The sequence below is a fragment of the Idiotropiscis lumnitzeri genome, chromosome 1, assembly GCF_059441095.1.
Source record: "Idiotropiscis lumnitzeri isolate Australia: NSW breed Sydney's pygmy pipehorse chromosome 1, RoL_Ilum_1.0, whole genome shotgun sequence".
Taxonomy (NCBI): domain Eukaryota; kingdom Metazoa; phylum Chordata; class Actinopteri; order Syngnathiformes; family Syngnathidae; genus Idiotropiscis; species Idiotropiscis lumnitzeri.
The window spans coordinates 27,330,809-27,353,325 of record NC_142391.1 but is presented as its reverse complement, the minus strand read 5'-3'; the positions used below and the strand labels follow the sequence as shown (position 1 = coordinate 27,353,325).

Genomic DNA, 22,517 nt, shown 5'->3' with positions numbered 1-22,517 from the left:
ATACATGATCTAGAAATGTGAAATGTAAATCGGTCTATTGTAAAGTATGAAAATGCCGTCATGTTATGGATGATCTTATGAATAATGAGTAATCCATTTTTAACTGTTTATAAACTACATACTAGGGATTAAGCATGTCAGAAACATGCTTCATAAATTATTAAACTCAGTATTTACCAATGCTTTACTAATGATAAATGAAACATTTGTAGTTGCGACTGCTAACTATATTGAAAACATGCTTTATTAACGATGACTTCGGTATATACAAATGCTCAGCTCATGCTTATTAGTGCGTACTTATTATAAAGTGTTACCGGTCGTTTTTATTTGACTAAGAGCAGCAGGCCACATGCTGTCAACTGAAATCGGCATCAAGGTGCCCACTGGCTCAGCTAACAAATGTCACTTTAATTAATTAGAGCTATACATCAGTGGGCCCCAACCACTGAGCCAGGCCCGGTAACACTTTGGACCGGGTCGCGGCGGGTCACACAGATGAAAGAAAACACTTGCAGTACTTCCGATTTATTTAATATTTGAGGCTGAAAAATATTTTATTCTGAAAACGTACCCGATTCTCTGTTACATGCACTATGATGGACTCTTGACACGTCAAGATGCTATTAGTCTCAGGTGCATTCCACTAATATTAAAACCACAATCTCGCAAGTTGCCGGTCCGCAGAATTTATGGACTTGCCGCGGCAGAAAAAAGGTTGGGGACCACTGGTAGACATTGATCCATTAGTTGAGCCGCATATCCTATACAAAATGGATTTCTTCTTATTAAGGCACAACAACAGTACAAGGGGACTTGAAGCATTTATTTTGCCACGTACAGTATTCGGCAAAAACACACAAAAAAAGACAAATCCCAAGATGTTATGATTGGCAGTAAGTCCTGGATCAGACGCATGGTATAGACAAGTGATTAGCACATCCGCCCGTCGTAACAGCTCTGAGGCTAGGGTTCAAATGTTTTAGCCATCCTATGTAGAGTTTGCAGGTCCTCCAAGTGTTTGATTGAGTTTTCTCCTGGGACTCAGTCTTCTTCACACATTCCAAAAACATGTTAGGTTCATTTAACACACTAAATTGTCCTTAGGTGTGAATGTGAGCATTATTGATAATTTATCAAAATATGCCCTGCAAATGATTGGCAAACCAGTCACGTGTGGAGCCTTGTTGACCAAATCTGCTGGGATAGGCAACAGCTCACTGGTGTCCCTCATGACAGTAAATGGATGGATGTTGGTTAAATCTGCTCGACCAATCAGCAACCAGCAGTATGTCGCCATTATGGTATCAACTTTGCATATAGGATGACAAGACAATGTCTGTTACTTGTCAAATCATTTACATTGTGATTTTCACTTGAGACACATCTGGAAGTGGAGGAGACTTGCTCCGAGTCATCCTTGGTCCTGATTGACTTTCTGCAGCGTCTTTGTCCTCAAGGTCACTGAAGTCCTCATCATCAAAGTCATCATCACTGCCCAAGTCCTCTACGTCCTTTTCACACCTTTTGCCTCTCTTTTTGCTACCCACGTCCTCTTCCTTTTGCTCCAGGTGAGAGTTAATTCTGTAATAGAGGCAGAGAAATAAGAATAATTATCATCACTGTTTAGATGTCATCTTGTCAACAAGTACATTAGTGAGCATGTGCTCCCGAACCAGGGTGTTTGAGTGTTTAACATTATAACTCAATTACATTGTTTCCTTATTTTTCCCCATAACAAATAATGTTAAAATGTGATTTCTGACTCCAAAAACAAACCATCTGCGGATGCTCCAGCCTCCTCCAGAGAGTGCTTATGAGATTAAATGCGTAATGGAAGTCTGGTAAAATAACACTGGGCAACCAATTTTTACTCATTTTATTTTAATCAGAGATGCAAGTAAAACATTTTTTAGATTCTTTTTGCGTACTGATTGCCCTTGTTGTTTCTGTAGCACATTGGCTTTTCACAATAATAACATAATACTTGTAAAATATGTGATGAAATGGCTCCATCAGTTACTGCAAGCATAAACCTGCGCCCACATTGGCACAAGCGCATGCCAACATTCCTGTTCCCCATCTCACCACACCACACCGTCCCCACATATTATCCGTCGGCCACCCATTCCGGTGGTTTTTGGCACACACCAGATCGCCGTTCTGCCCTGTGGCACACCGTAGTCCTCCTACTCAAACTGAGCGTTGCGGTTACTTTTGGGTTTTGTACCATCATGCCCAGGACGCTGGCGTGTGTTATCGGGACTTTATGGCGAAATGTTGGGTTTTGCAGTATAATAATGTTCCTGTTGTTCCTGAGTAGTCTCAGGGCACAAGGTCATGACTGGTTGAATTATGGTATTTTTTCTATAATTGTTAATATAATTGATGACAATGAAAATGCGGTTTTGATGAGGAAACCGGTTATTTTTAGACTTAATTGGCTAAGGGGAGTGGATTCAGTGTTTAAAAGGCAACTCTCCTCTGTCTATGAGCAAGGATTTGCTACAGAAAATGGCATGCTTTTGGATATAGAGAATGTTATTTTCATTTTGTATTCCAATAAATTGAGAAATTACTAAGGTCTATCTAGAACCATTTTACAATATAGTACGTAATATAGTAGGGCTGGGCGATATGACCTAAAATAAATATCGCGATAAATTAGGCAGTTTTACCTCGATAACGATAAATGCACGATAAATTCCCCCTGAGGACCAAAATCAAAATAAATGCAGGAAATGCATATTAACTGCTTTTTGTATTGACCAACTGGTACGCATTACTTTCAATGAAAAATAGAAGTACAAAAATCATTTGAATAAACATTCAAACTAGCTTGCTTTGCATGACTTGAACAATGTCACAAAGAACAGGAGAAAAAGGGTACCTCTCACAAAATCTTTTTATGTAAATATATTGTGCAGAGATGCTGTAATTCCATTTGCAAAGGCCGAGATTTGTGTAAAGGTATCGTGTAAACAATCTAAATAATGCCATGTGCAAAGGCGCTAGTCGCCTGTAAACAAAATGCTAAATAAAATGGAAAAAAATGTCAATGGAATGCCAGTGCCAAATAAACAAGTGTGCTTCATCAGGAAAATGTGCCGTCTCGAGTAATCTGGTGCGCAGTCGCCACTTGTCGTGTATGTCATGCACAGTCAGGCTCAAACAGGGATCCATGTTGCGACTCGACCACAAGTCGGATGTGGATGCAAAATGCTTGACATGTCTCCGCTCCCGTCCCGATGTAGTCCATTTCGGGAGTCCTGTTTGCGGCAAATATTTTCGTACCTCTTGTCGGCTACTTTCATGAGGCGTGTAAATCCTGTCCGCTCCATTGTAACAAGAGGAGCTCTATCTTTAGCTATGTGCTCGGCTATCGCGTCCACCTCTGATACGTTCTCTCGTATGGTGTCGCCTCCGTTATGAGCTGTTGTCACTTGTCCAAACTTGCTCCTCACTTTGAACTGTTAGCACAAGCTCCAAGTCAACAGCATAGTTGTGTTGTGGGTGGTGAAAAAGAAAAGGTTGGACGCGCTGTTTCAGGTGCTTACGATGCACTTTGTAGTTCATGTTTTTTTGCTTAAACATCGTCTTTATGGAACCCAAAACATTTCCAAACGACAGATGTCCACTTTATTTTCGGGACAAGCGCGACAGGAACAATTTCAACTAACGTTACTTCGTCCGCAGCCGTGTCAGCCGCTTCAGGATTTGAATCGCCAGCTACGAACTCGTCTTGTTTACATTCTTGTTCAGAAGGGAGGAGTCACGTGACTACACGCGCTGGAGCCGTCTTAAAGGGGCATGAGCATCGCCGCAGACATAAAAGACTTCTTTTTCTTTTTTTTTTTTAGACACCGAATTTACCGATATGGGCAAAATGATGTCGGTCATTCTAATAAATTTCGGTAACGGTAAATTTTCGGTTTATCGCCCAGCCCTATAATATAGTAAGTGATATTTATGAATTTAGGTTTAGGATCAGCAACAGGTGTTTTTTTCCCCCTGAAATCTCTTGTCTCTAATTACGACGGATTGTAAAATTTGCATTGCACACATTTTTATAGATCAAACTTAAAAACAATGAATTAAAAATACTTCCATAACTATTGTGCAATGCAAAAAAATTAATTAATTTTTAAAGTCTGCATAAAAAATCCATTTAGGGACACAAAAAAACATGTTGATTATAATTTGTTGCTGATCAGTGTAATTATATTATCAATGTTATATTATATATATTTAGTACTTTTATTACTTGTATACTGTCTTCATGTTAACTTCTATGTTGTCACTATTTTGTGTATGCAATTTGTGGTTTAAGTGTAGATGGAAATGGACAAAAAATAGTAAACATAAGAAAATATGATCAAGGCATGGATTGGGCACTTGGACCTACAGTCTTACTCCTCTGATCTTGTGAAAGGAGTTTCGGTGCGACCTTACTCCCTCTATTGTCAAGTCAAAGGAACTGTTAAGAGACAACTCATACCCACAGGGTGGCAGCCTTCTCAAACAAACTCCTGATTAAGTAGGACAAACGTAATCCTGTTGGATAAAAACTCCACTACAATGTTACTATAGCAACAATTTTAGTTGAAAACACAATTTTGATAATGTCTATTGAAGTTGTACATTACTAAGACATAAAGTACAGTATTTCCTTCATTGTAGACTGAAAATATGATATTTAGATCAAACAATCATGTATAAACAAGGCTAAGCTTTATGAATTTGTTAAAAGTTGTGGAGTACATACGGGATGACAATGTCCTCCTTTTTCCCGCACTTGCAGCATATTTCCAGCTGAAGAGAGCAGGGTTTACAAATGACATGATACGCATCCTTCACAGTCTTCTGTGAACACTTGACACTGAAATAGAAAAACACAACATAAGAATTTGTCAAACATGCAGCACAAGACATTAATTTACTGCCTTGACTCACAGTTTTTGTACAGTTATTTTATATTTAGTGCCTACAAGGTTTTGCCATACAAACAGGTACTGTAATTGTGACATTTAGGAAGCGTGTTACTACTACTTTGCATGAAGGTGAAAAAAAGCTTAATGTGGTTAACGTCAGAAACTTTTGACCAATCGAGGTCAAAATTGACAGGCATATGGCATTGGTGCATATTTAAATTTCGTCGCCAAGAAAATCGCAACGCCGTAAACAGCGAGCAAAATGAAGTTACATTATACTATACTTACCATTTCCGCGGCTGTGTTAAAGATTTATATTTGCTGTATTTGACTTTCCACTCAAGAACATCCTTGCAGTGTTGACAGAGTCCGTCGTGGATCTTGGAATTTGCCTTCTACGTTTACAACAACATGTTAAAAACAGATTACATTTTACCCAAACAAATGCCACCAGTCATGCAAGCGTTCATCGATGCTATGAAAAGCGACCTTACCTTTACTTGTACACTCGCTCCATATTTGTCATTTTTAAAGGCGATCGTGTTTTGGTATTTTTGCCCGCGAGAACGAGACGGTTTACCCTTCTGCAAACTCATAGCAGTTGTTTGTTACAAGTTAATCACAAATTGCTACACTTTCGCATGTGAACTACACGCTATGGAAGATCTGACCCGGAAGTAGTTTCCCCTTATCCACAGTAACTGGGCGCAATTTTAGCCACCCACTGGCGTATCACTTTAAATGTTCGTCTGTTGTTTTTAATTTATTCTATTTTTAATAAATTTCATTTAAATAAAAAACAACATAATTAAAAAAACAACACAATTAAAAAAGAAAATGTCTTCAATTTTTGGACAAAATAATGGCACGTTTGTAGTTGCGGCAGTTTCGCCAATAGGATTGGGTTTTTTTCGACGTCAATCAAAAACGTCAGTCACCGCCTCTCATTGACGCCTACTTAACGCCCACAAGCTGTTCTATTGGCAGTTTGATCCTGTAACTGCAGCTACAATTGGCTTACAAAGCTGTCAATCACCGCCCTTTATCCGCGCTCGGAGGCAAGATAGCAATCTGAGCGGCGATGTCTCACGAGTCAAGTGATACTGGGGTCAACTGCTTGTTAATACCCAACACGGTCTGATGCCAAACCGCAAATAAGTTCAAATATCAGCCACTATTTCGCTCACCCATGTCGCTTTCAAACCGTGTGGAATTTTATGTTCATCGACTTGGCTAACATTCAGAATCCTATGTGGAGGAAACCGAGCGGAGGGAGGAAAAAGAACCGTCACGGAAGCTGCCTGAAGTGGGGAGACGAAGCCTTTTAAACGCGAGTGACTCCACCACACAACATCGCCAATCAACAAGACGACGAACAGCATCGAGGGGACACTCTGTGTTTGGGATAACATTTCCACGTATTCCTGTCGTCTAGAAAAATAATATACTTTAATTGGCTTGACGACAAAAACAAAGCTTAAGGTATCGTCTGAAGACTGGAAGGGATACACAACAGACAACCAGGTAATGTCACAGACCAATATCCTCATCTTCTGGTTTTATTTAAAAACAAAAAAGACACGCGCACATATATAGGTGTGTAACGTTAATCACCACCACTGACGAGTCATTGCAACCTCAACCAACCAGTTTAGAATCAGTGTAAGCGCGCCCACTGCTGCCTTTCCCACCATTTTAGAGTCCCCGACAATGCACCACTAAGCAGGGCTCGCTTTTTGGCCCATTAGTCAAGAGGCGATGGGCTAAATATGAAAACTAACAACGTCCCTCCTCTATATATTTAGTTGCTTTGAAATGCCACAAGACCTGAGCAGTGGACCTCAATGAGGTTCTGCTAAATTAAAATAAATGCAGACTACCTCACTGTAATTTAAATGCATCGGCACTCCTCTCCTTCTATGCAAACCTTCCATTTAAATTGAAGTCAATAGGCTCTGGTTCATTACCAATTATAATTTGATACCTCTGCCAAGTGGAGCTAACAAGACCTCTTCAGTGTAGTAAAGTGATCATTTTACAGGTGATAGTTAAAGGAGGGATCCAGCACACACAGATTTTTATCATTGAAATTTAAGATACCCCAAACAATAAGGAACCACTCTGTGTGCTCACTGCTCTTAGTGTTGCATACTCAAGATCATCAAAACAGCACACCACACACTAGGGATGTATCAATACTATTGATAGATTGATTACCGAGGCCGATATTTGTCATTTTGCTGATTATCGGCATCATCCGATAAATTAAAAGCTGGTTTATTTTGGCTCGCTGCAGCACACTTTTCTCTCTTTTTGCTGTGCTTGTGGCCCTGCCTGCAGAAGCAGATTGGCCCTCCCACCACACCATCTGTTTGGTTTCTTGTGTAGTGGTTAGCAGCCAATCAGCACTAAGCTGCCTGTTTTCTTTTTCCTTGAGTCCCATGAGCAGAGGAGGGTAAAGCAAGAGACTTTGCCAAAATTTTAATAAATGTCAGCCTACTACAACTCACAACTAATAGAAAACTATTTGCCCTTGTAAACTTTAAAGCGATAGTTTGTTTTCATTAAACTATAAGACATGCAGCCGAGCCTGGAAGCTGCGTTCACTTGTTGTTTAGACCTTCAGCTTTTCCATATGGTTGAAGCATCCATCCATCCATCCATCCATCCGTCCATCATACACCCATTTCCCCTCACATGTATAGTTTACAGTGATGTTGAACTGTCCAGTAAAAAATTAAGAAGTGTTTCTAATATATTTTTGAACCTCAGCAGACACTAAATAAGTAACGAATCACCACACAGGTTTCCATCACTGCAAACTGTAAACGAAATAACAAACTTGTTGTTAAAATAATAGATTTCTTTCAATAAAATAGCATGTTCACATCTACAAAGACAATAGCTTGATGCTGTTCGCATGTTGAATCTTGTAGCCAGTTCAAGTAGTTTTGCATTCGATGGCCGGTTTAAAAAAAAATGGGGGAGAAAGCTCACATGATTGTGGGACAAGCTTTGGCCTGAAGGCATGTGGCAAATGCTACAGAAAGCCTTTCTCTCCTCTCTGAGACATGCAGTGAAGCACAGAAGCAGAAACAAACTCATACTCTCTGACTTGCACTGACACCAAGTTAACTAAAGGACAGTAAAATCCTTATTCCCTTAACCTTAGACAAATGTATAGTGGCACATGGTGAGTTCTCAGTTTCATCACAAACGTGATAATACCACTTTGATGAATGCCTCAGGTTTAGACGCCACGGGGTTGGCACAGCAGGAAGCAATCTCATAGTTTCCCTTATGTATTAGGATAATGACATGTTTGACAAAGCCATGTTGTTCCCTCTAAAAGCATCACACAGACGTTTAATGACAAAGGCACCATTTAAGCATACGTTGGAAATGACGTGTGAAATCTACTGCGCCGTCCCGGAAGCTAATGTATCATCTCGACCAAGCAGATTTGTTGCCAACAAACTGCAGCGATAGTCTTAAGTGAAGGCACCTCTACTTCTCAGGAGCATCAAATAAGTCAAAAGGCAGCCTTAGGTGGGGTCCAGATGCTGGCTGACTGATACCTGAGTGCTTGTAAAGCCTTGAGGCAGACAGGGAAGCTGCTCTATTTACAGATGGAGCCATGCCATTATCAACCTGCTTTAAGAGAACCAAGCATCTACAAAAGGTTTCATTTTCTCCTCACAGTCGAAACAGCTACGTGACTAGTTGACCGAAGCAAGGTTTACTTCATCCAGATTAGAATTTTGTACCACCACGGAACCCAAACCAATACGTTTTAATTTCAACAGGGGTGTTCAAAGAGGTTGATGAATGTGCTGTTAATTCTTGATCCTTTGTGCTACTTTGAGCAAATGGATTTCATATTTACAAACCAGGAAACTATTTTAATTTGTGAATCGACTTAATGTTTTCCCTTTCAACTTTGTATATGAGGTGTGTAGGAAAAATTTCCTGGACTGGTTATTTCCTGGCAAACCTGGAGGTTTTCCCCTTCATTGTGAGCCAGACGGTGAACCAACATCATCAGATCAAGATAGCCGTGATGACAGCGCTGTAGAGGATCTTGGAAGAATCTTTCAATCAGGTCATTTAGGCGTGGCAGAAAAGGTTTAGAGGGTGTTGGACTCCAGGGGTAATAAAGCAGAAAGCATGTAGTTTGGATTTTAAATGAATCATTTGTGATACCAGTCCTGGTACTTTTATGACACTCCTTGTATTTTATTCGTCATTAGCCATGAGCGACATGATCTGTTTTCGTGGTGTTTTTTTTTTTAAGACAAATCTTTCCTGATTTTCCAGGATGAATCACCTATCCTTCAGCGAGCTTTGTTGCCTCTTCTGCTGCCCGCCGTGCCCCAGCAAGATAACGGCCAAGTTGGCCTTCCTGCCCCCAGAGCCCACCTACAGCCTGATGTGCGACGAGAGCGGCAGCCGGTGGACGTTGCACCTCTCTGAGCGAGCTGACTGGCAGTACTCGTCCCGCGAGAAGGACGCTATCGAGTGTTTCATGACACGCACTTCCCGGGGCAACCGGATCGCATGCATGTTCGTCCGCTGCTCGCCCAGTGCCCGCTACACCCTGTTGTTCTCCCATGGAAATGCGGTGGACTTGGGCCAGATGAGCAGCTTCTACATTGGTCTGGGTTCCCGGATCAACTGTAATGTGTTCTCCTACGACTACTCTGGTTACGGCGCCAGTTCTGGGAAACCCTCCGAGAAGAACCTGTATGCTGATGTAGACGCCGCCTGGCAGGCACTCCGTTCACGGTAAGGAGGCTTGAAAGTGTTGGATGCACGTTAGACTGAACATCAGACACTGAGTGGGCATCGCATCAGCCGTCACTATAAGAGCTTTATCAAAACGATGCCAAGTTGTAGAAAACGTTGAAAGATTTTTAATAAGTATGTTATTTTGTGCTTTAGATGGGGTTGGGAAGGGCTATTTATTAATACTCCCATAAAATGCAGTGAATACCCACCTGTGTATAATAAACCCCCATGAAATCACTCTAAAAGGCATTTTTTTCTCTGTGCTTGTGTAAAATACTGTCTCATGATTAGCTACTATCCTTTATTATCAGAAGAATACAATGTTTCCTTGCCACGTTATGCTCCACTTTTTGCGGCTTCAATTCATTGCGTGTTTTTCCCAAATATCCATCTAAAAAAAAGAAAAATATACGGCCATATCGGAAGCGGAGACGCATTGTTTCAAATAAATGTGTCTTTACCCACGAGCGCTGATACAAGGCGCATGATTGGTTCCAGGCGCGAGATCAACCAGTGAGAGCACGAGTGTATTCCACCCGTGAGCTGATTGGCTGCGATGACCCAGCATCTTTCCTTGTTGTATCCAGAGAGTCTCGCTCATGTTAATAAATGCTGCACTTTTGAACAACATTCTGTTCGGAAACGTTATTCAAATGAGCCGTTCAGTTCGTCAGAGTCGAACAAGATAAGCGGATAGTAAACAGCTGTGTTCAGAAGCTGCGAACGGAGCGCGCTCAGCCATCCGGCAAGCACGGCTTGCTCAGCAAACCAAGGACAACGAAACATCGGTAAATAAAATGTTAGTGTTTGTTAAAGTTTGTCTTAAAACCGCTTCCCTTGAGTAGAATCCCACGTTGCATCTTATTCAAAGGTCCTTGTTGATGTTATTGTGCAAAGCGAAAGTTAAGCCACGATTACATCCAGCGATAGTGCTTCTTCTTTGTCGTCTTAAAAGAAGTGAAGCAACAAGAGCAGAAGTCATGACTGTAACTTTCACTTTGCACAACAACTGTCAAGGTTCCACTTTTTTTTTTTCTAATGACACAATATGTTCTTGATTTTATGACCATGTACTGATTGTTGTGGCCATTTAATAAGGGATAAACTGTGGCGGGCTGCTTGTGGGCACAGTAGGGTTGGCGTGACCAATTTTGGTCAAATGTGGTTTGTAGGATCACACTTGTCGGTCGTGTTGGTGGGTGAGCACTGTATGCTTAAATGTAACGCAAGTGTGTGGATGTTTGTACGTTTTCACTTTCAAAAGTACAATCGGTTTACATTTTGACATTGCTTGTAGCCTGCTAATAACACTAAAGGTGAATTACTGTAAATGTTTTCTGGTGTTCTTCAGTCTGACACAGATATGCCCGCAATCACTAATGAATAAAACCATGCCCAAGGGTGAAGAAAGCCATATGCATATGCACTGACATACATAGTTAAATTGTGTTTCATTCATGACTTCTTTGGGGATGTCCACAAGCATGACAAAGCACGCTGTATATTGTCTTGCTCCTTTTACAGTTTTCTTTAAATCTGATGTCGTATCTGTGGGTCAGACATTTTTGCACCCCTTTGTTTATATGGAGGAGGAGGGGGAAACGGTAATGTTTGATGCGTTTCCTGCTATAAGACAAACACACAGTTTCAGCCAAAAAGGATGGATGAGAACGGAGTTGTGTTCTTGAGAAATCGAAGCTGCTTCTATCTTGCCTCTGCCAAGTATATTCTTTCTGTTGACATTTGTCTGACTGTTAACAAAAGTTTTGTGCATGTGTGTGTGTGTGTGCGTGTTCTTTGCGTTGTCTTTGTGGACAAAGTTACAACAGTTACAATATATTTGAATGCACAAAGAACTTGGCAAGTGAACTATGAGTAAAATTAAATTCTGGCTGAGTTCCCCAAAATCTTCCTCTCGGGTTAGACTGCAATATCTGTAACAAGCGTTTGAGGCTTTGATGATGATCATGAGCCGTTTCATGAGGGGAATTTGTTAACCTATCAATGTTAGTCATATGGACTTATTCAGTGCAAAAAAAAAAGAAGTTAAGAATTTTTCCTGCAGCTACTTCGAATGTTGGTTTAGTTGTTGGAGGCTACTGTTAGGCAAGGCAGCCTAGGATTTTGGCTGAGCAATGTAGCTCATGGTAGCAGACATGAACGACTTCAGATTTTTTTGCAGTTGACACTATTGTGATGAAATGTCGAGCTGAGGTTGATTAATCAATGACATCATCATAGTGGTAGGCAATATGGCAAAAATATCATATCACAATTTAAGAATAAAATCCCAATCTCGATTTTTATTACGATTTTTTTCCCCCACTGTTTTAATAGGAATTATGCTTTTAGCAAAGTAATAAGTCACTGACTCAAATTTGAGTTTCTTTTCGGGACCAGCTCTGTTTCGTGGTGACTTACTAGTTACCACCATGGCTACCTGCCACACAAACAAACCGGGAGGAGAGAATGTCACGTTGGGTGCACTGTGCTTGCTGTGATTGGGTGGTCGGGTATGCGCCATAGAGATAAACTGTATATGCAATGTGCACGATCTTTCGGCCTTGAGATTGTCAACACGTTAAAATGTAAATGTCATGCATTTAAAGTTCAGTTTTATTGGATGGTTACTCTCGGTCAGTATTCTCAATTGCAGATGCTTTTGTCCTTTTTACACAACGTAGCAAAGGCGTGATACGGAGTCCACTCAGTGTGCTATCAAACAGTGAGCCGCTTTCATTCTGTGACCGTGTAGTGTCAGTGGGGATATTTTATAAATGACTTACATCACAGTGAGATTTCTGTGTATTAAATACATGTAGGAGAGCAACAGTGAGAAGTGAGTGTCCACTGTGAAACTTCACACCTCGTGCGATCCTGCTGACTGAATCACAATTGTGTTGGTCTGTGGCCAAGCCTTCATCCCTGTTGCACATCTCCTTGTTAGCTCAGATAGTAAACACGTCACAAACTCAGCCCCTCCCCCCAGACAGTGGTCCTGTCTGACATTGCCTTCTGAAGCCACCACATTCTGTTCTTCTCTTTAAGTCACAATACGTCTTTGCTTCTTATCCAGGCAGTATGTGTAACATTTGGTTGAGTGTGGACAAAGCGATGCAAGGTACTTATTAATACAACGTGCAACCACTGATACTGCGTCACACACAAAATCCCCTGTGTGTGGTTTGGTTAGTCATTGGACAAGCGGTTCTTTTGACTGAGCAGGGAGTGGTTCAGTTGTTGAGTCAACGGACTCAAACACAAAGCGCTAATTATCGTACTAAAGATTAAAACTGAAGCTTGCTGTAGAGTGTGCAAAGTGTAACACATGTTCTACCGTGAGTGTGACGTGTGTTTCTCGGCTGAATGGTATCATTTTCCTTGCCCTCTGTGATGGAGGCGGGCCAGCAGTCAAACCTGCCAGTCTAATATTCAGTAGTAGCCTAGCAACTGATTTCCAAGGAGCATTCAGACCCAGGCCTTCCCACACTGTGGCCAAAGAAAACAAACAAGAGCAGCTCACTTCCTGGTCCATCGTTATATAGATCCAAAATTCTTCTCTTTCTATTTTGGTTGAGATAGATTGGCATAAAGACTATTAGGACTACAGCAGTGATTTTCTACTGGTGGGTCGTGGAGCCATTTCGGGTACGTCACGTAGAGGAAGTAAAAATTTGCAGTGATTCCTCCTTTGTCCTTGTTAAGAATACATTTTGTATTTGCAATTGTCATGTTCTTCACAACTTTCTTAATAAGGTGTTATGAAAGGCATTTGAACATGTAGCCCAAGTGTGTGTAGTTAAAATATGATACACACACATCTCTTTTAAGTTATTTTTCAACAATTAGTTTTCTTAATTGTTCATATAAAATAGTTCACGACCTGGCTATAATCAGAAAATGCGGGTTCCCGTTGGCCCGTGCTTCTTAATTATTTTCTGTAACGCCCCCCCCAGCAAGAAGAAAACAATTCACGCCCTACCCCACCACCCACTCCCTGCCGCACCTATAAATAATAACATTGTCGTTGCAAAACAAACCTACACCGTAGAGTTAATACTCGCTGCGCACAATGTGCAAGGTGAGCGCCACTGCCAACTACTGGAGTGGATGTGCAATTACACGTTATTGTAGTACGGCAGAAAAAAAGCATGTTCCACAGGGTCACACGAGCCCGGCTCACGATCGCACCACGCCCGCCCCACTTTTTGAGAAGCACTGCCGTAGTCCAACAGTTGAGAACCAAGGGCATGGGTCTGGTTTGATCAAGGTTCTCAGCAGAATCTTTCTTCTGTGGAGCTTAATTATTGTCTTCAGGCTCTTTGGTAAATAAACACACATCTTTACTAGTTTAGTAACCATTGTGCAATAGTAAAATGTGTGTGCTGATCGGTCAAGAGAGCCGATGTATCTGTGCATATATTCCGGTTGTCCTACAAATATCATTTATTGCTATACTTGCGATCCCTGCACGCTTTCCACTCCTGGGTAAAATAACGGCAGGCATTCTAGAGCCAAGTGTCGAGGAACGAGGGAGGATGTGAGGTATAAAAGATGGCATTTGTGTCAGAAGACAAATTGATGAAGGGCTGTGGGGGAGGGCTGTAACCATGGTCGCGTTGCCAACCATGGCACGGCAAGGTCTATTCACGCTTCGATTCTACACAGCAAATTGTAGGCTTGTGTGTGCTGGCTGGCTTGCTTAAAATCTCAAACAGGGATGCTGCCAACTTGACACACGTGCAGCTGCTTTCCTCGATGCTCTAAAGCCAAGACAGAAGACATCTTGTTTTATCTTGTTGTTTCTGCGCCTTGTTGCTTCCTTATTTTGAACGATACTGCTGGTTTAAAATGACATCACGTATCCTGTCACCTGATAACTAGGCGGGCCCGTCCTACAGTATTGTCACATGGACTTGATTGTGACATCTATGTGGTGAGGATTTATGTAGTGATACTGCCAAAGCCCTGATAAGCACACGATAATCTACTCTTATCACACAATGACAAAACATTCATAATAAACAAGGGAGAAACCTTAGACAATCATGTCACCAATGCCTTAATGAAAATCTCACGAGTACAGGGGTTTTTCAGAATGTCGAATGCTCGTGTGTAGTAGGCAGCCAGATGACTGTTGTGCACAAAGCGATCCATTTCCATGGCTCCTGCGAGGAGCTTGAATTGACCGTCGATGCGTCAACCAGCAATCTCCATATTGTTTCTTCACTGTCCTTCACAGTGAACTTTGGCCATGATTAGGAGCAAAGTCCATATAGCCTGAATTATCTTCATGTTTTAAGAAATATCGGGACATTTATGACCAATAAAAAAATGCTGTAGTGGTAGCAGCATTAATTTATTATTTATCTAATATTAAAACATGTCCGGTAAAAATATGTAGCGATGTCAACATCTTTTAAAGTGGACTGTGTAATGCAAGCCAGCCCGCCTGGTTAAAAGGAAAACACACAGCACAGTCTAAGTGCTATAGATCAGAATGATCAGGTTCCTCTTCAATAAATACAATACAATCCAACTTTATTTATATAGCGCATTTCACAACCGCTGGAGCTGTAACAAAGCGCTTTCCAAGAAACACTTTTGGCCAGTTTCAATAATGCACTGATGAAGGAAAGTTTTAACGGGAACTCACCATGTCAAATACGGTCTGTCATTTTAAACGTAGAAAAGACGACTCTTCTTTTTTTTGTCAATGGACTGTTTTGCTGACATGATTGACTGTCACGTTTCACCTTTTTCAAATGTTGGACGGTATCTTGAAAAAAAAAAAAAAAAAAGGGCCGTAAGGCAATCTGTGTGCGTAGATGAGACTTCCACTGCCTAATTGGTTAGAGCTGATGCCTGTGTCTGACTTGTGCTGTTACTAATGAGGAAAGAAGTGATTCGCAGAAATCTAACAGAAACATATCTGCGATATCACGTTTTTTTTTTGAGATCCACAAACTTGCTTATTTTTGTTTTTTTAATTTTTTTTTTAAGATCCTCACAAGTACTTGTGATTTTCACTTTTTTTTTTCTTTTGTTTTGTTTTTAATTTTGTGTGCGCATTTTATCGTGACGTAACATGGAAATACTCAATTCTGCATATCTGTTTCGACACATGTCACGCTGGTTTCAAGATATTCACACACAGGTCTCAGATATTCACATGTCGAAAGGACCATCCCTCCTCCGTCCGTCCGCTAACAGGCAGTGTTGCTGCATCCATTGGAAATTGGAAAATCTGTGATTATTCGTTCATTTTACACAAGGCGGGAAACAAAACATTCAACCAAATTTGTTTTAACCTTCGCCCTGATGTCGCACAAAACTTGGCCTCCACATACCGCCGTCCCTGGTCACACTCAGCATCCCATTTAGGTCCTTCATGAGCCGGAGCATATCGCAGCAGACTTTGAGCTACACCTTGTACCAACCAATCGCAGACAGCAAGGAATTTGCCTCTTTACACCCTTTGGGACCCTTTGAATCAAAACACCCCAAAATCTTTATGGTACACAATCAATCGGTACTTTTATTAATATCGTTGTCATCTATAGAAATGAGATTTTTCTCAATTGAGATTTAACCTTGCACTCATGAAGGTGCAGTTTTCCATGTCGTGTTCGACTTTTCACTCCTATTTATACTCTGAAGGCCAGCTGACTCGAGTGTTTAACACTTCCTACTGTGTATGCCTGTAAATGACTGTTGTGTGTGTGCGTGTCAAATCTGAAGAATGTGTTCCTGAGTTCTTGTTTGGGCTGTTGCACTTTGTGTGTGGGTGTGTGTGCGTGCGTTTCCAACTTGTCATAATCCACTTTAGCGCTATAAATGTGAGTCATATTGGGTGTTCATGCATTCTTTGTGATGTACAAGACAGAGCCAGGCACATCTGGGCTGTGATATCAACAGTGTCGAGTTGAGCATAAGCTGTCTCGTTTTTTGGTTGTTTTTTTTTTTTTTTTTTTTTTTTTTTTTTTTACTGCATTTTATCAAAACACCAAAAGCAGTACTCCGTTAGCCGCATTCATACCCAGGTGTCACGTGCAGAGCTGTGTAGAAACAGTGAGGCAGTCTTCTCAGGCTGGATTCCGGATAGTCAGCTGACTCTCACTAGAATGCGTCACGTTCGCAATAATCAGCTGAGGAATGTCTTCTGTTGCATTTTCATCGCCCTCGCTTTCATTTTCTTGTGCAACCGATCTACTGTTGGTGTTCTCTATTTAGCGCTATCTGCTCTTTGATGTTTCCCCGTCTGAGTCAGTTATACAAAAGTACCTCAGCGTCATTGCATTATTGTGTGCTTGATTTAGGTGGCAGCAATCGGTGATTCATGAGTGAGTAAGTGCGTGTGTGCTGGCTCATGGAGCAGCATGTATGTGTTACTGAAAGTATTTTTCCAAATTCAGTTTAATTTGCAGAATTTCATTAGAAACAAGAGTGTCCTGTCCTTTCCTCTTCCCCGGTTTAAATCAACATTTAAAGCTAAATCCCCCCTCACCTGACCACCAAGCTGTTTTTTAAAAATTTTTATTTATTTTTTTGTATCAGATGGCCAATTTGGACAGCCACCAGCATGTGCGGCAGAGCAAACATGATTTAACCAAATATGTCTCTTCTCACAGGTATGGCATCCGTCCAGAAACTGTCATTGTGTACGGCCAGAGTATTGGCACCGTGCCTTCTGTGGACTTGGCCTCTCGCTACGAGAGTGCCGCAGTCATCCTGCACTCCCCGCTCACCTCCGGCATGAGGGTGGCATTCCCCGACACCAAGAAGACTTACTGCTTTGACGCCTTTCCCAAGTGAGTCTGCAGATGGATGTGATGGGACAGAAGACTGTAAAATACAGTGGTGCCGTGACTTAGAAATTAAATTCAGTCTGTGACATTGTTTTTAACTCAAAATCTCTTTCCCAATTGAAATGAATGGAAATGACATTAATCTGTTCCAGCCAAATAAAAAGCACAAATGAAAAATTTTACTGTAAATTAAAAAAAAAATATATATATATATAAATATAAATATAAATATCCATTGCTGAAACGGTTGTAACTAGCGAAATTGGTGCGAGTTTCGTAGCCTGTCTGTCGCGTTTCGCGTTATTTGTCAGCATTAAGCAAGCGGACTTTCGTTTAATTATGTGGTTTGGTTAAATACATAACACTTAATGGTTGTTGTTTTAGGTTCTGTAAAGTTTACGTTGTAAGGCAGTAAACTCTAAATCTCATAACTCAAATTTTTGCTTGGCACTCAAAACAAAAACATCACCCAAGCAACAGGACAAAATTTGAAGTACTTGTAGGTTGAAGTCCCACTGGTGGCTTCTGCTTTGATACACGGGCTGCAGTTATTCCATATGCATTGTCCAATTGAAACGTCCTTTTCACCCTCTTCGGAAAAGGTAGTGCTTATAGGCAGCGCTAATTCCTTTAACATAGCCACGTTTTAACCTAAGTTTCGTTTGGTTCACGTGGACTTGGGTGAGCGCACTACACCCTGGTTTGGTTAGTGGGTGTGTAGCTGTTGGCAGATCAGTTTATAGCAGCGTGAGCTCTGCATATCGTGACGTCATGGCAGCAGGCTGGCTTGTAACACAAGAAACACTAACATCTAAAGCCTTTCATTTATAACACATAGCATCATTAACAGTGTCATTAAACAAGCAGTGAAAACAAATTTGAAAAAGTAACCAATCAAGTAAAAAAAAAGCACACAGTCCTGAGCAAAGGTCAAAGGTCACCTCTAGACTTGTTTTTACAATTACCCTTTTTTTTTTTTACAGTGGTCAAATTGACTTGTAAAATATTAACTAATAGGACACAGCAGGTCTACACATTTTCTGGGAGTGAGTCAGTATTCATTGGAGCCCAACCCTCAGAATCATAAAGGCTCCCCTCGTCATCTCGTCTCCATCCTTCATGAATCAGGAAGTAGCCTGATGAGTAACAAACAGATGGACAGACAAATTCTTAATTCTTTATTCCTTTTTGAGCCTTGGTGGAGGTCTACGTTGTACTTAGTTACACTCGAAATATACACTATTTTACATGCACACATACACTATACACTACTGTAATTCTGTGTCTTTAATGTGTTTAATCTTTCTCTCTATAGTATTGACAAGATTTCGAAAGTGACCTCGCCGGTTCTGGTGATCCACGGCACGGACGACGAGGTCATCGATTTCTCCCACGGCCTGGCGCTGTACGAGCGCTGCCAGCGTCCCGTGGAGCCGCTGTGGGTGGAAGGGGCGGGGCACAATGACGTGGAACTCTACGGACAGTACCTGGAGAGACTCAAGCAGTTTGTCGCACACGAGCTGGTCAACTTGTAGAAGAAGAAAAAGCTGTGGAGATAACATCGGTGGTTGGTTGTGCCGTTCTTATTTTCATGGCTATTTTTTTTCTTATTTTGCTGCGATATAGGCATTGTTGCCTTTGTGGAAGTGTTGGCGGTAGAATGACGTACCACCTCTCCTCCTTGGAGCTCCAGTTCACTCCCGTCCACTCCACTGCAACTGTGAACCTTGGAACAATACACAAACTAAACCCTATTGTTTTAATTTTTGTGTTTGGACGTTTTTGGTTGTTTTTTTTTTTTCCTTTAAAACATGTTGCACAATTGCACATTGCTACAGTATGCGAATGCAAGAGAGCCTAAACGACATACTGTGTGAACAAGACCCTGTGTACAAGTGTGTGTGCGCGTGTGTGTGTGTGTGACATTTTTGCTGCCTTTTACAAAGGATACGTTCCTCACTTATTAACGGAGACCTCGGACCAGGCCACAAGGATGCTGATGTTCTCACTAACAGCCTTGATCCAAACTGGACTGCACTCTCCAATCCAACTGATGTTGAATTATGATTATTCTTTTGTACTGTATTATTAGGATTATTGCAGTATATTATACGTGATATTTGCACATATCAGCTGTCACTGAAGAACTGTGTGGCGGGGGGAACTGCTGTGCCGCTCGGTGTTGCCAAATGTTTAGTATAATATATCGCAAAGAGATGGACTCTGAGATCATCTCCACACTTGATTGCATCGCCTCCTCTGATCTGAGTTTTTTTTTTTTTTTTTTTTTTTTTTTAAAGTTTATCATGCAACGTTGTTCCTCTCAGATTAGCATCACTATGCAGAAGTCTTGTGTCTTTTTAGAAGAACATGTCAAGAAGACTGCTCATTCTGACAATGTTTCTCTTTTGTTTTTTAAGATGTTGAATCCATATCTATAGCTCATAGTAACGATAGCGCTTGTATAACCTATATAACTATAACAGTTTGTCTTTTTAATATGATGACTATGTATACCACTAATGCCCATTTAAGCCAAGAGTGGTACTTGGAGTCTTATTTGTTTTCAGTTCAGGAAGATTTAAAAATGAAGAGGTTTGGTTTTCTTTAGAATATCTGAGCAGAGATTGAATGAACAAAACTAACCACACATGTACATGGACAATAACTTATATCATAGCTCTGTTATTTTTTATTATAGATTTTTTTTCTTTACTTTTACGCTCTCGCCTGCTTGCCATTTCGGGTTCCATTGTTGGTGGTTTACTTGCCCTTTTATTCCCGAGCAAGGCCAAACATGCGATTTCAATGCACTAATGACTCAATTTTCTATCAGAGCTGAGATAAGCAAATGTCAGCGTTCACACAAAGCCATTCCTTCGTTGTTATTTTTTTGGCCTACAATGAATTCATGTCCGAGGCTGGAACATGTTAAAGATATGGGTGCTAGTATAACTCGTCACATCGACTGATTAATCCGGATTCGGCGTCTGCTGGGTCTCGTGTGTTTTCTTTTACAAGACCACCGTTCGTTTCTGTCTGAGTAAGATAACTTTATTTGGTGCACTTTGTAAATAGGACATTATAATATGCTTGTACTTTTTGTTCCTTTAAAAACCTGGTTGCCATCATCTGTTATGCTACATTTATACTTGATGTGTCATCTGTGTGCGAAAGGTTCAGCCCTCCTGCTCAGCTGGACTATCAGCATCTCTGATTCAGTTTTTTCTACTGCATATTTCGATACAAATGGATCTCAAACTGTAACAACAATATTAACTTTAGTAACTCTGATATGGCTAGCAAAATAAAATGGTCATTTAGAAGAACTTTAATTTGTGTTGACTTTTTAATTTTTTTTTTTTTTACTTACTTAGAATGTTAGATAAGCCTTGTTCTGCAAAGTCAAATAAATGGAATGCAAATAGTGGAATCTGTGTGTAATTTAAATGATTGTACTGTACTACCTTTATATGCCAAAAGATGGAAGCAAATTACTGCTTTTGTCAAAATTGAGCTCCTCGACTCGATTCTACAGAAACTGCAAATAGGTGAGTTTTTCAACAAATAATGGAGGATAGGTTAAAAAATATCTGGTGAATATGCTCACTTTAAAGAATGATTTATTCAGTTTAGACTACAATTATATTTTTAGAAAATAGTTTAATCTCATTATTGCTCCAGATGTCCTCTTTCAACGTTGCAACATTGCTCAAAGCTTTTCAGGAAACTGTCACACTCAGCACCCCACAAATTCTTATATTTGTCTACGTCAACAAAAGCTTCTAAAATGATTGTAGTTAATAATTGTTGTAATGCCAACCAAGAGTTCGGGTTCCGAAATAGGGTTTCAAGTTATCAGGGTTTTATGGAATGTGTAATGCTTCAAAACGTGGTTTCAAGATGGAATTTGGGTTTTAATGACATTTTCAGGACAAATATACTTTGTATATTGAAGTCGTTAAAATAGTAAATTCTATCAAATGTTGATTGATGTTCTTATCTATCCCAGTAAAAGTGTAGATATGATTCACTTTAAGGTGCCATGATTCAAGAAAGGCTTTCGGCAGCTCTATCTAGCTTGATTAATAGCCTGGTTTTCTCAAATTAACATTTTTTAAATTAATCATAGATGATACTAAAAATCTCAGGTGCTAGTCCCTGGACAAGGGGAATATTGCAACCGATTTCAAAAGACATTGTGTTTGGTGAAAATAAAACATTTGCCAGTCAGTGCAGTACATGGATGTATAAGGACCCATGACTGAATTTGCCTTGAGACTAGATTCATCCCTGTCCTTAAATTCACACATTGTAGTTGACGATAACCATTAATATTCAAAACAATTACAGTACATGGATGTGGAGGACCCCACGACTGGATGTGAACTCAGATTCCCAAATGAATAAAAAGCGCCCGTTTGAAGCAGGCCCCCGATAACGTACTTTTATATTTATTCCAGCAGGTGGCAGTGCGGCATTGCTTTTCACAAGCCCCTCCCCTTCGCAAAGGGTCTCCACTGCTGCTTGTTGAGACGTTCACGAACACTTAGCAGACCTTTAACGGTGTTATGTAAGAGTTTCTACGCTACACTAAAATTTTCCGAATTTTGCAAAAACTATAATTCAGATTCGAGACATTTACAACAGCTTGCATTACCGCCTTACTGTGTGGTGTGGAGCTGGAGACGGCAAGATGCCCCTGAAGTCCTGTTGCCAAAAACGGAAAGTGTAGATTATAGAAGCTTATATTTTTACAGTAAATTCTACCTTTAAAATATGTTTACTTATTTGAAGACTGCCAGTCATGGTTTGTCTTTAAATATCATTGATCTACTTGTGACCTTATTCAATACATACAAAAATGTTATGTGAAATCCTGCTATCTTTTTTGTTGTGATCTACTTAATTTAACGTCTGCTGATATTATTATTATTATTATTATTATTTCACTGTTTGCTTGTTGAAAGTTCTATTCATTATGATTACA

At 40.5% G+C, this 22,517-nt stretch overlaps 2 protein-coding genes across 4 annotated transcripts; one reads left to right on the top strand and one right to left on the bottom strand.

Moving 5' to 3' along the window:
- Positions 1-811: 811 nt before the first annotated feature.
- On the bottom strand, positions 812-5,623 carry c1h9orf85 (chromosome 1 C9orf85 homolog). Its single transcript, XM_088304852.1, has 4 exons — positions 5,426-5,623; positions 5,220-5,326; positions 4,766-4,879; positions 812-1,584 (listed from the first exon to the last, which is right to left on the bottom strand). The coding sequence occupies exons 1-4, from the start codon at positions 5,525-5,527 to the stop codon at positions 1,359-1,361; spliced, it is 549 nt and encodes a 182-aa protein (XP_088160978.1). The 5' UTR covers positions 5,528-5,623; the 3' UTR covers positions 812-1,358.
- A 339-nt stretch (positions 5,624-5,962) lies between these two features.
- Positions 5,963-20,856, top strand: abhd17b (abhydrolase domain containing 17B, depalmitoylase). Of its 3 annotated transcripts, none has more exons than XM_088292544.1 (5): positions 5,963-6,455; positions 8,891-9,033; positions 9,249-9,716; positions 17,351-17,530; positions 18,843-20,856. In XM_088292544.1, the coding sequence occupies exons 3-5, from the start codon at positions 9,250-9,252 to the stop codon at positions 19,060-19,062; spliced, it is 867 nt and encodes a 288-aa protein (XP_088148670.1). In that variant the 5' UTR covers positions 5,963-6,455; positions 8,891-9,033; position 9,249; the 3' UTR covers positions 19,063-20,856. The 3 variants fall into 3 exon arrangements, with proteins under 3 accessions (XP_088148670.1, XP_088148661.1, XP_088148655.1); XM_088292535.1 differs by having other exon boundaries at positions 8,883-9,033; XM_088292529.1 differs by lacking the exon at positions 8,891-9,033 and having other exon boundaries at positions 5,965-6,455.
- Positions 20,857-22,517: the final 1,661 nt, after the last annotated feature.